We start from the raw sequence: 17,182 nt of genomic DNA on the forward strand, positions 1-17,182 counted from the left end.
TGTGTGTGTGTGTGTGAGACAGAGAGAGAGACAGATCTAACCTTTAATAATGAGCATGTCCTCCAGCTCTGCCCTTTCAGCTGAGTAGCTGGTGATGCCCGCACTGTGCCGTGTGTCTAACAGCACACAGGGTAGTTTGGACAAATTAACTCGTGGTGGAAAGGCGACACTCTGACACGCTGGTTAAAAAGGATGACCACAATGCACACAAAAGCGAAGCAAATGATGTCTCTCCCTCACATCAGTGGAGCAGAGGGAGAGGTAAACTCACTGCACATGATTGCCCCCATGTGGAAATGAGTGCGCAGTGACAGTGCGTGTGTCCTCTGCAGGGTGCATTCCCTTCATTCGAATGATATTTATAACACATTTGTATTTCTTGTGTCAACATCAGAGTTCAGGCATTGGATTAATAAATTAACTGAAGCATCATTAAAAAAAAAGACGCAACAACTAGAGGAAATTTTAAAAGCATTTACACTCTCGGCCAGAGCGCCCCAGCCCCAGCCCCAGCTCTGACCCTGAGACTTCCTCCACCACACCCAGTTTACCCGAGCAACCTCATAAATTTACTTACAACTCTTTCCCTGGCTCGGTTTCTGCTTTCGGGTCCAACAACAAACCACCGCAAATTGTAGCTGACATCACAGACCAGGCTGAAGAGTGCAGCTCTGGTCAGCCTGGACATCGAAAAGGCTTTTGACAGAGTTAGCTCCCCTGTTCTGTACGGGTCCTCTGGAGAGGACGGACTTTAGTGTCAGTTTGTTAAATGCATACAATCTTTGTATCACCAGACTATCTTCAAACTGTCTGTCAGATGGCCGTTGATAATTACAATGCGTATGCACACAGAGGGCAGTATGTCCTCAGGGTTTGTGTTGGCCCTCAGAGCGCTGGCTGGAGATGGTCAGCTGGCCAAACCAGCTTTTTAGATGGGATGGTGTCCGTTCCTTTGACAGTGAAATATTTTTACTTTGGAACCAGGTAAATAAGGCCAAGGTTAAATCAATTACAGATTTTAAAAGATAAATGAACAAAGTGAAGCTAATGAAATAAAGCTGGAGGGGTGAAGAGTCATAGTCTGCTGGATGCTGCTGATTAATGCAATGTTTAATGTCTTTTAAATGAAATTTTATGTCTTTTAATGTCATTTGTGTGTGCCTGTAAAGCACTTTGAGTTGCCTTGTGTCTGAATCGTGCTACACAAATAAACTTGCCTTGCCTTAAATATTGCTCACACAGCTCCAGACTGTAATGCATTGGCTTTCTGCACGGTGGCTGTGTTGGATTATTAATCACTTTCATTCTGTGTCGCACAAGAATTCCACTTTTCAAACAGCTCATTTCACAGGCTCTCTAATCATTCGTTCCCAACTTGGAAAGAGCGGGCGTAGCTGACGTCGCGACCGGCCCCGACGCTAAGTGGGCTCTAGGAGGGAGGCAGATCTCATTTAAGGCGAAGATGTATTCGCCTCCGACGCCTGAGGACGGGCTCAGCTGGCCTCTCACTCCCCCCAGTTGATGAGGTTCATAGCAAACATCCACGCTGGCCTCTGACACCGCCTGGAAACACGGAGAGGCAAAGCTGCTCTTGTCAACAGTGAAGTCCAGGCAATCAGTCCACAGGAGAGAGGCAACAAGAAGGGGGATCACATGGAAGCAGAGAAGTCTCTGGGATTGTCCTGGTACTTTTGAAACATGAATTGCTCCTTTTGAATGAAAACTGCGGCTGTCGTAACTGTTGAAAATGATTTTTTAACAATTTCTTATATAGATTGATGATAATATGTTGACAAGATTGATGCTAAGGACATTGAGCTAACAGAGATCTTTTTAAATAAATGAATAATTTAATTAAGAACCATTCAAATAATGAATAATATGTCAGGCGAAATATTCTCTGTCGTTGTAACTGTTTATGAATAAATAAAAGGCATTTGAACATGCTGTCTGTTCAATGTTGCACAAGTGTGAATTAAGAGCTCTGAAATTAATGATCATAGAATCATAAAATGGTAGTTTTGGTTGTAGGTATTGAATTAGTGACCGTCACCTTCCCTCGACTGCCCCTTGTATTAGTCACTGGAGGACAGTTTTAGTGTCTCACTTCATTTCTTATTCCCTCTATATGTCTGTCACAGTAAAGCAGTGCTCTGGTGTTGTCACTGGCAGCTGTACAAGCAATATTTAGCTCTGCTGAGGAGGTTCTGTTTTCCCCTGTGTCTGTGCGCTGGTTGGTTTGTCAGCAGGATTTCACAAAAACTTCTGAACAGACCTCCACGAATCTTGGATGGAGGATGGGTCGCGGCCCAGAATAGAGATTTTGGTTGTTTTGTTATGGAGTAATGCATGAATCTCAATGAAACAATCAGGCATATTTGGGTGGCTGGTGCTGCATCTACAGTTGGAGCGAGTGCAAAAGGGGACTGCTGGGCCTGGACAGAGGACTCACTCTCACTGTTCTCACACCACTTCTGACTCTGCTGAACTTGTCTCTGTGTCTGCTGATTTTGTGACAGCAGGGCTGAAGGCTCCATGGTGTCAACATTTTCTTTTTAATCTTTGGTAGCATTTCTGTGACTCAGACTAGACAAACAACAGAAGGGCATTTGATTATGGTAATGATTAAATCTCAGCAACGCGCAGCACCCCAGCGCAGGTAAACATTCAACTGACTTAAATGAATTGTTTGTCCAGTTTAGTGTTACAACAACTTGACTTGGGACCCCTCACAGGAAAACTGATAGGAAAAAACAGAAGGTGAAAACACCAGAATTTCATGTCCGCCCGTCTGGCAGTCAATAACTGAGTTTCTTCTACTGTTTTAGTTTCTCTCTGCTGGATAAAACACTCCTTCTCCTCCTCTGGCAGGGCATCAAACTCATTCTCATCCGGCTCCTGCAGCCACTGCTCCTCCCTGTCAGCTGTCTCTCTCTCTCTGCAGGGCCTCTGACACACACACACACACACACACACACACACACACACACACACACACACACACACACACACACACACACACAGACAGTTCCTTACTGAACAGAAATAACTGCGCTAACTTTGACGTGTTCTGTCCTCTGTACAAATTGTTTTTAACCTAAGTTTCTCTAGTTTCACTCTCTCCTGTGCCTCCAGGGCAGCTCAGTCAGATGAGCTGGCGACATGGATGTATTATTTAGCACCTTGGGAACAACCAATAGTGTTGTTGCCACTGACTGAGTGTACGCAGACATCAGGCCTCTCATCACTACGCCACAGTGGACAATGCCAATGACAAGACAAAGACAGGAAAACATATCTTTCTAAAGGGAAAAACAGTGTGTTATGACAACACTTAGCCATAAGTCATACACCCTGTGGGAAGGAAAACATATTCAATGTATGTAAAAGACCGATAAGAAACTTTTAACAATCTTTTATTTGTCTGAGAAATCTTTAACATAAAAAAAGCATTCAGTGGAAAGGTCCAAAAAGTAATTGTAAGTCCCTGGGAGCCCCAGGTTTAGTAATACACTATTAAAGTACATCTCAGTGCAGGATTTAAAAAAAGTCAAAACAAATAGATGGAGACTCAGAATCTCTAACGATATAAAACCAGGAGCCCAGAGAGTTCCAGCTCAGTCCAATCCTGGAATCAATTCAAGTTTGTTTGTGAGAACACATTAAATTATGTATACTATGAGTACATTTTCTTGTTAGAGATAATAATTAATACAAAACTGGTGCGGATTGCTTGTGACTGATGGCTTGCTCACCCTGGTGGAGAAGTGGAAGTAGTTTTAGCTACATGAACATCAAATAACATAATCACAAATAAATCGAAATAATTGGAACGTATGTTTTTGAAAGGCTTCGCCACCTCAGCAGTGCTCCAGCAGCAGGACACAGCCTTGTGATCAAACAGCTGTATTCTCTTTAGCTAGTGGGGAAGGTTATATAACACAAGATTAAGAAGGTTTTCAGTGCAGGCTCTTGCCTGTTTGGATGAAACAGAATGGATAGATTTTCATTTAATAAATGGACTTCCTGTTGCTTCAGTATAAAAGCACTGAGTACAGTTCTCAGCTAATGATTTCATCGCTCTTAAGATGCAGTGCCACAATCAAGTTGTGGCACTGCAAGTATATCAACTCAGTACAATCAGCCTGAGGTGATGAAACTCAACATGATCTGACCACAAGAGGGCACCACAGTTGGGCCACCCACATACTGGTGTCTCATCACAGTTTTCTGCAATGTTTTCTTCTGCAATGATATCAGTTCAAAAACAATATATCTCAGCTGATAATAAACGAACAATTGAATAATTGACACACAGCTGATTTATGTTGGTTAAATTGGGCCAACCACAGCTGATTCCAGTCTGGCTTAGACTCAGTGGCAGGGGTTAAAAGGAGGACTTTGAGGAGTGATGTTTTTGGAAACAGAAACAGAAAAAGACAAACACTGTAATGTCTGGACGAGGAAGAGTAAGAGCAAGGGGCCCAGGGAGAAGAGCAGGCCCAGTGAGACATGCAGTGAGAGGTGCAGTGAGAGGTGCAGTGAGAGGTGCAGGTGCAGTGAGATGTGCAGGTGCAGTGAGAGGTGCAGGTGCAGTGAGATGTGCAGTGAGAGGTACAGGTGCAGTGAGATGTGCAGTGACAGGTGCAAGTGCAGTGAGAGGTGCAGTGACAGGTGCAGGTGCAGTGAGATGTGCAGTGAGAGGAACAGGTGCAGTGAGAGGTGCAGTGACAGGTGCAGGTGCAGTGAGAGGTGCAGTGACAGGTGCAGGTGCAGTGAGATGTGCAGTGAGAGGTGCAGTGAGAGGTGCAGGTGCAGTGAGAGGTGCAGTGACAGGTGCAGTGAGAGGTGCAGTGAGAGGTGCAGTGAGAAGTGCAGTGAGAGGTACAGTGAGAAGTGCAGTGAGAGGTACAGGTGCAGTGAGATGTGCAGTGAGAGGTGCAGTGACAGGTGCAGGTGCAGTGAGAGGTGAGAGGTGCAGTGAGAGGTGCGGTGAGAGGTGCAGGTGCAGAGAGAGGTGAGAGGTGCAGTGAGAGGTGCAGTGAGAGGTGCAGGTGCAGTGAGAGGTGCAGGTGCAGTGAGAGGTGAGAGGTGCAGTGACAGTTGCAGGTGCAGTGAGAGGTGAGAGGTGCAGTGAGAGGTGAGAGGTGCAGTGAGAGGTGCAGGTGCAGTGAGAGGAGCAGGGCCAGGGAGAGGGGAAGGCAGAGGTGTAAGAATGCATGGTGGTGGTGGCATTCCAAGGGCTGCAAGAACAGTAGTCAATGATAAAATGTGTGCCACTATAACTGACCAGGTAATCAACCACAGTCTTTCTCTAAGAGAGGCTGGTGAAAGAGTGCAGCCCAATTTGAGGCGGTCGACGGTTGCCTCCATCATATGCATCTTTCAACAAACCAGCAGGTAAGTATTGCATTTTACATGGATTGTCTCTATTCTCACTTGACATGTCAATAAGGCCATACAGTAATGCAAATGTTGCTTTTTTTTTGTCCCTCTAAAGAATGCAACGTGTTCCTCCCTCTGGGGGAAGTGGAAAGCTTCTCAGTAACGATCAAGACCTTGCCATTGTAGAAATGGTTGTTGCAAATAATGCAATAAAACTGCATGAAATTCAAGCTAGAATTGAGGACCGTGAGATATTTGACAATATCGATAGCATCAGCCTCACAACCATTACGCGGACATTGTCCAAACACAGAGCGCAGATGAAGCAGCTCTACACTGCTCCCTTAAATATATGTGGAACTCCTTCACAGATGTCAGGTTGGACCCTACAATACCGAGCGCCTCCTTGCTTTTCTTAATGATCTCCACCAGCGCCTGGTTCCAGAGCCGGATCAGAAGGGTGAAAACATGAGGACCTTTGTAATCACCTGGGACAATGTGGCTTTCCATCATTCGCAAGCAATAATAACATGGATTGAAGTCCACCCAAGACTGGTACGTCTCTTCCTTCCACCCTATTCACCTTTCCTCAGCCCCATAGAGGAGTTCTCCTCTGCATGTTGGTGGAAGGTTTATGACCATCAGCCACATGACCAGATGTCCCTCCTTGAAGCCATGAATGCTGGCTGCAGGAACATCTCAGTTGATGATTGCCAAGCGTGGATCCGACAAACCAAGCGGTTTTATCCCAGGTGCATCGTCTTGGATGATATCAGATGCGACGTTGATGAAAACATGTGTCCTAACCCTGAAGATCGCAGAGATTAGATACAGTAACCAGATACTCTTTTTATCTGGGCTTTTTGCTGTTTCATGGATATTTTGTTCACTGTAAGCAATACTGTAAAACTTTTTCTGTTCTATCATATTGTAAACAGTATTTCTACTGTACCTCCTGTTGTGAACAGTAAAGGAAAAAAAAACAGATTGGCTTTTTACTGGAATGCTTTTGAATGTGAACATTACATGTGGACATACAGTTCCCAACCAAGAAATTTAGTGTAAAAACAGTGGATTGCATGTTTTGCATGCAAATACCTGTAAAACTGAAACATGAAAGTCTATGCAGTTTTTGTAATGTCAACAATAGCCAGCATTTTGAAACCTGGTTTACACTGATTGACTGCATGTACCTTGTGAAGTGAAAACAAGTGTTATTCTTTGACAAAATGATTTCATTCTGAGTCAGATTTCCAGTGTTTTGGTAAAGTTAGTGTGTGCAGAGACAGATGTGTTCTGTTTTGAAACGAAGAGTTAGTACATATTTAACAAAATGTGTTTTTGAGAAGAAAACTATCCTTTTGGCCAATTGTGTTTTGTAGGTGTGAGTCTGTGTTAAGAGTTTAAAAAAAGTAAAAGTAAAAACTGTAATGTGCTCATTAGTGTTCCACGCACACTCAGCAGTGTTAAAAGTGTCTTACATAAAATCAGCAAAGTGTCTCTCATGTTCAGAATGTCGACTCCTCTGGGTTTTAAGGGGCACTGGGTAGTTGGAGAAGAAAATCAAAGTCAGAATTATAACATTTACAGTACTAACAAACTCAGAAATGCACAGCGGTACGAAAAGTGCATGACTGTAGCTCTAGAGAGGCCGAAAATGATTGTTTCCGTGGCATCATTGTGGTAAAGTAATATTGATACATCACATGAAAATAAGAAACAGACACAAAGAAAAGGAAAATGCCACAGCACATCAAGTTTTGTTTTACCACTGCCAGCCACTGTTTTACGATTAAGTGAGATTCAAAAGAACATTAGAATAAGAACAGTTTCAAGTTTGTATGTTTACAAAGTTAACAAAACTATGTCGCTGAAAGTCACATTTGCACAAAAACCCTCTTTTAAAACTGACTGAAGTCTTTGTTTTGAATGTGTGAGGTGAATTGCTTTTTGTATCATTTCAACGGAACCCATTTCTATGTCTTGAAAATCGATGTGGTTATTCTGTATCTCATAGTCTGCAGTGTACATCTGAGAAAGTTAAACAAGGGATCGCAATATGGTCCGCGTGAAAACAGCACAGCACACACCGTGACATCTGAACCGCAGAGCAGACACATACCCAGTCAGAGATTATTCACAAAGCCAAACTGTTTGAATCCCACAACACAGGCCTCACTTCCGTCCAGAGAGTGGACCATCTGTTCAGCCAAACTGTGTGTGTGTGTGTGTGTGTGTGAGCGTGCTCGCTAAGTTTGTGCCACTTTCTGGAGGACCTTTGCATGTCTCTGGGCTCCAGCGGGCGGCCAGTCACAGCGAGAGTATTCTCTTTGACTGCCGTTCTCTCGATCTCCATGTGAAGCAGCTCCTCATGCTGGAGACAGAAGGCAAAGGAGGGTAAATACATGGGGAGAGGGAGACAGAAGGAGGGGTACATACACACTCACAAGTTACTAAAGCAGCATTGAAGAGTTACCTAAGCAACAAATAGCACTGAGTGGATAGTAGGAATAATAACACTAACTGTAATGTGTGCTGTCATATATACAAACTCTGAAGCCCTTTGAGGAAAACTTGCGATTTTAGGCTACATTCACTGACTCACAGATCTTACAGTTTTTCACCGGGACCCAAATGCAAGACACACAAGCCAGCAGGTGAGCTTTAATGAAATAAAGCCAATAACCAAAGTCAGTGAAATCCAAAAATAAAGCAACAAGGTTGGCAATGTGACAGCAATATGGTGTGGTTTCTTTTTTGTGACAAATGTACTTATTGTCACTTGCTTTGGACAAAAGCGCCTGCCAAATGCCCTGAATGTAAATGTCCGAAAACGAAACCAAAAAAATCCAAGAGACCAAAACACATGAAGAACAACAGGAGGCAAAGTCAGAATAAAAAGAAAGTACAAAATCAAAAGGCAAGAGAACAAAAGAGGAAAGATCAGAGTGAGGGATAGTAAAACAGGTATTCACTATAACAATACATAGGTGAAACACATCAGCGAGGGGCAGACAATCCCAGAGGCTAGAGACAAGGGAGGAAAGTGAGATGGGACCAACAGTCAAAAACCGCCTGCCCATGTTCCTGAACTTTTTGTGCCAGAGTTCATATATTATCTACTCAGACTCATGCTGGACAAGGACAGCTTCACAGCAAAATAAAATATATTTACACCGACCGGTGGATGAACGTTTTTTAGCTTAGCAACTGCAATGACAGTTATGGCTTAAAAAACTTCTTCTCCATCGCCATTTAATTTTAGGACAATGCAGCAATAATGTTTAGCACAGAAAATGTTTTGTTGACGACAAAAACTTTCCATCTGCATGAAGATGAGTAGATACTGACTGAACTTTAATTTTTTGGGTGACTTTATCCTCGACATATGGCAGTTGGAGGTGACATTAGCAGTGTGGCTGTGCACCGAGCTCCGTCATCACGCTTCAGACATTTTGAGCTGTGTGTCTCGAGGACTTCGGGACACTGGCATTTCTTCTCAATGAGGTTAGAAGTGCCATGGATTAGAGTTTCTGGGTGTCCTGCTGTGCAGTGCTCTCCCTCGGCAGAGAGCTGGCATCTTACAGCGGTGGCACAGAGACACCAAGCCTCCATATCACTACCCACAGCCCAATCTGTTGGGCAGAGCCTCCCTCTTCCAGGGCTCCCAGGCACTGTAGGAATATGTCGAAGTCAGCACAAAGTCAAGTTCCCGTTCAAAAAACTTCATGTCAGATGAATGAAGGCAGACAGGTGATGCCTTTCCCCTCCAGCCAACCAGAGGGCGACAGTCCTTCCCCCAGGTCAGTCAGCCAGCAGTTCTCCCTCAGCTTCTCAGCCTGTTTAACCACAGCCTGCTTAATTTGAGCTGGGATGCAAGCTGCACCTCTGGATGGCTCGATGGCATCTATGATCCCTGTAGTGCTGTCAGGCTGTTACAGAGGAAGGCGTTTCACTACTGGACTTGCAGCATGTCAGCTCTCTTCTCCTCAGCTCTACAGCATTGTGTCCTGATGAGGACAGACAATGAAACTGTGGTGTCTTTTATAAAAAATAAATAAATAAAAAAAACAGGCAGGACAACCACTCACTTCTCCTGTTAAAACCATAGTGTTTTATCCGTGCATCCATCTTGTGTCCAACTTAACTTAACTTGGGATGACTCCAAGGTGACACTGTGCCCAAATGTGCCGAAGAGTATCCCTGTGGCCTGTATGGCTTTTGAGCTCCAGAGCTTTTGTGTCGTTCCTTTTGCTTCCAAAGAACAGAGAAGCGTTCCTTAAAGGACAACCTAGTTTCATACTTTTTTTTTTACATGTGGCAGACCCTGCCACCTTTCTAGCTCCACACAGTGTTCAGTTTTGGAAAAAGTAAATGTTTCTGACATATCTGAAAAATATTCTAAATATTTAGATCCTGAGTTTGAATTTCTTCTCCAAAAACTACATGGTGTCTCTTTAACTTCTATTCTCATGAGTGCAGAAATGAAGAGTTGTACTGGCCTTTCAACATTTGTTAGCATGGAGACCTGACCTGTCCATCAACCATACATTGTGAGCTTAGAGTCTTCAAATATAAAAGGCATAAAAATCAAAGCAGCTCTGTTCATGACTTTCTATTCTGACAATGATCTAATAGGGATCAATAAACCTGTACACTAAATGATGGCGTGGGTGCCTTGCAAAGGCTATACACTAAATCATCAGATTTTCTTAGACAAGCATGCGCATGTTGACCTCTGTTTGTACCCTGTGGTTTAAAGTGATAAGACAGAAGTAGAGGTAGAAAATTGATATGAAAATGTTGCTCAAACTCTGAAACCATTTTTCATTTAATTTATATAACTGAACTAATATGGACAAATGTAGTCTTTGATGAGTGTGAGAGTGTTGATGGGGGAAAGCAAGAGAAAGAACAGTGCTGACACGAAGGTCTGAGAGATGATCTGCTGAATCCCTTATTTCAAATAAATCAAAAATCAATTTTTCCTTGTCTTGATTATCAATGGTGACTGATGTGGGTGGCCTGAATAATTAAAGAGGGGCTGGACTTGCAAAAGACCAAAGTTTGAAAAAGTATGCTGTGACATGTTAGACAGACATGCCCCCTGGTGGCCGACTACTGTACCTACTTCCATGTGTAAATATTCTTTGGATCATCTACAAATAAATGCTCCTGCCCCTTGAACAGATGCATCTACCTCTTCTGGACGGCTATTCCTCCCAAAACACATGTCGGCCTATGACTTATTTCTATACTTTTTTGAAGCATACATATATTTTCTTGAAAATCTTGTTTCCTCTCTAAAGTTCCTGTGCAATGTCAAATGAGTGAGCTGAGTATTTCTTAGTTTCGGGTGACTGTTTACATATGATACCGTGATATTAATGTTCATATTGCCGACCCCGAGGTCAAAGTGTTCTCTGATCACTGTAGTTAGGGAAACATTTGAAGCGATAGTCATAAACCAGGGAACTTTCATGAAGAAAGCAACATCACTGCAGCACACAGACGGGGAATGAGCCCTGGCACACTGGAAATCAAAGGGAAATCCTGATTTGTTTACATGTGAACATTTGCCTAGCTGTGTGATCAGCAGGAGGAGCTTCCCCCTCCACGCTTCTGCAGTCCCATTTCAGGACTGTTCGCCTCAGTCTACTCGTCTCCCTGCTAAAGCAAAAGGATTAAAAGAGGCTTCACTGATGGACAGCTGAGAGCCTCAAGATGTCCATGGGTTAGCAGATCAACAAGTGAAAATGCAAATACATCAGCATGTATTGTACATCCAAATATCATTAACGCACATTGTAATACCCAAGCGGAGAAGAAATCTTTAGCGCCCACAACCCCAAAACACTCTGACACCTATGTTTCATAATTAAGGGGAATTTTAATAGGCGCTCAGCAGGAAACAAGACGGGATAGAGAGCAGTGAAGTGCTGAATAAACATGGAAGAGAGTGAAAGAGATTTGGCGAGTGACGCCATCTCCAAGCTGGGCCGGACAAGTTCTATATCAAATCACCGTTATTGCGTTTGTGGGTGTGTACGTCTGAGTGTGAGTTTCAGGGTGTGCATAAACGTAAGGCAGCATTCAAGTATGCTCACGTATTTGACAGAGTTCTGAAGAATGCTGCAGTATTGGTGTGTCGGCTTGTAATCAGTGGACGGAAGTGATGTCATCCCACAACTATAAGGCTAGAAGGGGCACAGAGGATGCTGTGGCCTGACTGGCTTACTCCAGTATTCTGTTTTTTGGACTTCAGCTATGCTTTCAACACCATCCAGCGGTATTTGATGATCCATAAGCTACACCAGTTGAGCACCACTTCCCGTCTGTTCCAGCTGATTCACGATTTCCTCCTCAGTCATCAACTTGGCTTTGACTAGCACGCCAGAAGCATCCAAAAAAAGGAGACGTCAGAGACTTTCTGTCACCGGAAAACTGGAAAGACTATATGGTGCCGCCCATCTCCTCCTGCTGTTGTACCAGAGTATGACTTGCATAGACAGGTGGAACACAAGCCTCCACCTAAAGCTTCTGCCAGTAAGTTACAGCCGCTGCCTCCACCAGATTCTGGCAGATAGCTGCAGACCATCCACCTCCGTCCTCCAGCAAGAACAGACACCTGCAGACCACCTGCAGACCCAGCAGCAGCCTCCACCCTCTGCCTCTACTTAACCCCACCTACAGCTTCAAAACCTACACTGCTGCCTCCACCTGTCGATCTAGGGCAGACTGACACAGCACACACCTCCACCTCCACCCTCTGCCACTATTCTGCAGCGGTCACCTTGAGCGGCATTTTCTAGCACACAGCTGCAGCACAATCCTCCACCCGCAAGCTGTCAGAGGCATCCATCGCATCCTCCACCTGTTGATTCTGACAGATTGCTACAACACATGTCCTCCACCTATTGGTCCCCGCCAAGTCCTGCCTTTGACCTGCAGGCTCTGGAAGAAAAAGTGCAGTCCAAGCCTCTGTCCTCTGCCTGCAAATGCCAAGAATCTGCCCTGATCCCTCCATCTTCTTCACCTGCAGCTCCTGGATGAGTAGAGTGTTACTGTCCACATCCACCTACAGCCCCACCAGTCTCAGCCTTCACCCATCGCTCCTGGCAGCCAGCTGCATCTCAACCTCCAGCTTCCATCAACATCACACTCCACTTTTGCAATTTCTGCAGCTCCACCCTCTATCTGCCTCGGACACTCAAATGCAACTCTGATGTGCTTTGATAAAGCTGAGTAATTTAGTTTTAAACATAAGACAAACAGGAGTAGTGCATTTGTACAGTGCGTTCATAACATTGTTGTAACCCTTTAAACAAAAGAAGGTAGGGTTGGCGCACTGCTTCACTGATTGGAACAAGCCACATCTGCCTGCATGCAGGTAGACCTGGCAGTGGCAGAGCATCCTCCTCAACATGTGGAATGGTAGTGTGTGGGTGTACCTCTAGGTGGCAGTGTGGTTTAACCATGTCCACAGTTTTGATTTCGCTGTCACTATATGCAACACGGTTTGTGGACTGAATGCTGCCCATTTGTTCAAGATTTATATACACAAAAAAAATTTGCTCTTGGCACCTGTATGTACTTTAATGTCAACTGAACTGTCAGTAACGTGCAGAGTGACAGAAGCTTCATCATTTCCCACTTTCCATTTCCATGTTGTCTCACTGACTTGTCAATCATGCTTCTGTTTCCTGGTGAACTTGTGCCTTTCCATTAACATTAGTGTGTGAGGGTTGCACTCTAAAAATGTCTTATGTCTTATTGAAGGTTCGCTCTGTAGTTTTTGGGAAGATATTTGAATAAGAGGAAAAAACCCTCTGTGCATACTTTACAAAGTAAATAAACAAACTTTTCATTTTCAGGACTGAATGAGGTGAATTACAAACTGACACGAATTCATACTGTTTTACTATATTTATACTTATTTTCCTTTATTCATTTAAGGAAACGTTAAATATGTCAAAGTTTATATTATTACCTTATCACTTGTAAAAATCTTAAGTTCAGTTTGCTGGCTTCAGAGCTTGCACCTGCATGACAGGCTTGGTGACACGCTCATGTACAACTGCGGAATCCGGGTGAGCAACAGAGCCTGGTGAGTCTGCCGGGAGTGAAAGAAGTGCCCCATACGGACGTATTGCTTGGCTGTGGAAACAGACATTGTTTGGTAGAAACCACCATTCAAGTTAAAGTGTGAAACAACATGAAGTAGAAAGTGGAGGATGAATCTGGGAGAAGGCAGACCTGTCACTGGATCCAAAAGTTAAGCAGTGATGTTTTTGGTTTGCTAAAGGGAGCACCTTGCACTGAAGCATAAAGCGACTGGCTGTCCGTCTGGCTCAGAGGTTGTACATTTGTAGAAAGTTTGTTTGTAGCATCGGCCTTAATTCATATCCTCTCATATTGGGTCCACATGAAAATCCGTGTGATAAGTGCCAGAGTTACATGTGAGTCTTAATGATTAGCCATACCATCTGTCAGGTGGAAATGTTCCTTTAAACATATGGAGTAGCTCTCTTCACTCAGAGAACAGCAGCTACAAAGTCACCTACAGTTTCTGTATATGGTGTTATCCAAAAGATCATCAGGATCCTTATCAGGGAACATAACTTCTCTCCACCAGTCTAACAGGGCTCACTTAAGGTATTTCTTGGACAGTGAAAGTCATGTCAAGGACGAGTGTGAATGCAGAGTAGTGTGACCTTCACACATGATCTACTGTGCCACAAACACCAACAGACTGGGAAAGTTGTGGCATGCTAATAATAACATCTTTATATTCAAAAGGTAAATTGTTGATAGTGTCATGATCGGGTATGAAGGGGTATCTTTGCTGGAGGGAGGTTCACCACTAAACACATGATTGTATAAAGGATTTCACCACATAGGTTTAGGAACACTTTGTAAAACCTTCATGGATGGTTCACTTGCAAATTATTGCCTTCTGTTTTTACACACATTTTCAAACCGCGTGCCAAACTCTTTCTGGAATTCAGGCTGTAAGCTGCACACTGATTACACTTTCTGAAAGCAGTTTTCACAGTGTTCTTTAGTGACAGGCAGCTGGACACAATAGTTGATCTAACTTCTAAAATGTGTCAATACAAACAAAATACTTCATACACACCTCGGGTTCAGCTCTACAACATGTAACTCCCAACTGTCACACTTGGTGTACACTGATAACATACAGCGATTCATTGCTTTTATAAATGGAATCATTGTCATGATGACAATGATTCCTTTGTCATGATGACAATTAAATATATATATATATATATATATATATATATATATATATATATATATATATATATATATATATATATATATATGTATGTATATATATATATATATATATATATATATATATATATATATATATATATATATATATATATATATATTTAAGAAAAAAAAACTTTATGTCAGGTGAGTTGATTAATTACAAATATGTAATGTAAAATAAGTGATTGCTGCACACTGCTGGACACTGCAATCTTACTCGTCTTTGATCGCAGCGGTCAGATGTGAACAGCCCTTTTCAAGTTCAGCCACAAAGTCTCACACTGGTGAAGACCCTGGGCAACATTTTGTATCCATCCCCCGAATTATACTTTTCAATAGTATCTTCACAGAGCTGCTTGGGGTTTTCTTTTGTCTTCATGGTGTCATTTTTGCGAGGAACACTGACTAACCAGTGACTGGACCTCCAGACACATGTGTCTTTACGCTGCCATCACTTGACAGACATTCACTGCACTTGCGCAAACTCCAGTTTAACATTATCACCACTTGACTCGACCTCTGATTAATTAAGTCGGTCACTTTAAAGGGGGTGAATACTTATGCAGTCACTCAGAAATCAGGTTGGCATTAGAGAGTTGTTTTTGTAAAAAAAAAAAAAAAAAAATTGGAGGGGTTGAAAACTTTTTTATTAGCACTATAAATTCAATTGTTTTTTACAATCATACATATACATGTACAAACTGGAGTGTACATGCACAGAGGTTTGGTGGTGGTTCAGTTTGAGTGCAAAAAAAAAAAAAAAAACATCATGAATTTTGAAAGATTTGGTCAGTTACGGTCAGCATTTCTGGTTCCTTCTGTGACATGGCGTCATTTTTAGAGGGGAAAAATGCATTGTCTGCAGTTTGAGTGGTGGACAGACGGGTCAGGGACTTTTTCACAGCATCTACAGCCATGCTCCTCATCTCCCTCTGCAAAATAACTTCTGTCTGGTCCAGTATGTTCTCTTCAAACGCTGCCCTGAAGTGATTTCTCCCCGTGCACCACCTCATCCACGGCAGGGCCAAAATGAACGTGCAGGATACAGTCAGCAGGATGCAGACTAACCCCAAAACCTGGCAAATATATCAACAACAAGCACCTCTCATTATGTACTGTTTTTTTGGTTTTTTTTGTTAACTTTGTCCTGTGGAACACATTTGGTGCGGCAGCAGGGGCTTTACTCACCATTGACCGGTTTTTCATGAGAGCTTTTCTCGCCTGCTCGGCTGGACCGGTCTGGCTCTCCTCCATACAGGATACAGTCATCACCTCTTCAGAGCTCCCACAGCACAAATACCAGCCTCCATCGACAAGCACCGACGCACACCAAAGAAATCCAGACGCTGTAGCCTGAAGAACGTATATGATGATGTCGCAGCAGGACTTCCCCCTGCAGCTGCACCCTCTCTTTGTGGCTGATGAGTAGTAGCAGAGGTACCTAAAGATTCTTCCAAGCCGCTTGTCGCTCCACATTATCATGCTGGCTATGATGAGACATGGCAGAAACATGTAGCTGTAGCAGTGAGCGATGTTCCTGCTGGAGTTGCATGGACATGGAAAGTGCAACTGAAACCAAAGGTGGTAACACAAAAGCAACATCACAAGTATAATCTGACGGCTCGCGTTCTGTCTGAGATATTCTCCATCTGGGATGTAGGACCTTGGACCGACGGGGCCACTGCCAGTCTGCATGACGCTGTATTAAATGAAGGCATCTGATGCAGAGGCCTGTCTTGTGCAGCATTTATCTCCTTGCATTGTTGAGGAGACATTCCTCCACTGTTTAAGTTCCTCCTACTGTAACAGTCACTCGGTACAGCATGCAGGCGCACAAAGAAATATCTTGTAGTTTTGTCAAACCGGTATCTACTCGGCACATTTTCAAGGACGCTGTAGGAGCGGTGTGTTGGATGAAAGTGTATTTTCTCTGCCATCTGCTACATGTAAATTAGCTCAAGAAAACAAAAAGTTCAGACCCAATTATAAATATAATAAAACCAATTAATAGATAGTTCAAAGACAACAGTCATTATTGACTGAGTGACAAGTAACCCTTTTCCCTTACTAATGGGAGAGAATGCTCTCGTTCTTGACCTTGAGATTGTATCAAGTGTTTTACCTGCATTACTCTATTTTAGATGTTGGACTAACTTGGCGCTCAGCTGCGCTGCATTAAAGACAACCGTTTGAGGAGTTCTGAAAAGGTGAACATGGTTTACAGAAATGTGTTATCCACTGTAAAACAACATTAACGTAACATTGATTGTTACGTCCTATATGTCAAGAAGTGTCTGAACTTAACAGCCTGCCTTTGGCAAACTTTCAGCGACTGAATGATGCAGTACAGTATATGGCAGAACAAATACAGAAAAAGCGAGTGCAGTGGATTTGTGTTGTTACATTTATAGTGTTCTGCACGACAACTAGTTCTCAACAGTTAGTGAGATTTCATCTCACAGGCATGTCTGATGAATGTCCCACTTAAATATCCATC

The 17,182-nt window shown here is 43.2% G+C and overlaps 1 protein-coding gene across 1 annotated transcript; it reads right to left on the minus strand.

Moving 5' to 3' along the window:
- Nucleotides 1-15,327: 15,327 nt before the first annotated feature.
- LOC119024745 lies at nt 15,328-16,571 on the minus strand. The gene is made up of 2 exons (XM_037107814.1): nt 15,874-16,571; nt 15,328-15,761 (listed from the first exon to the last, which is right to left on the minus strand). Exons 1-2 carry the CDS (start codon nt 16,378-16,380, stop codon nt 15,453-15,455), a joined length of 816 nt encoding a protein of 271 aa, XP_036963709.1. The 5' UTR covers nt 16,381-16,571; the 3' UTR covers nt 15,328-15,452.
- Nucleotides 16,572-17,182: the final 611 nt, after the last annotated feature.

Source organism: Acanthopagrus latus, chromosome 8 (assembly GCF_904848185.1).
Source record: "Acanthopagrus latus isolate v.2019 chromosome 8, fAcaLat1.1, whole genome shotgun sequence".
NCBI lineage: Eukaryota > Metazoa > Chordata > Actinopteri > Spariformes > Sparidae > Acanthopagrus > Acanthopagrus latus.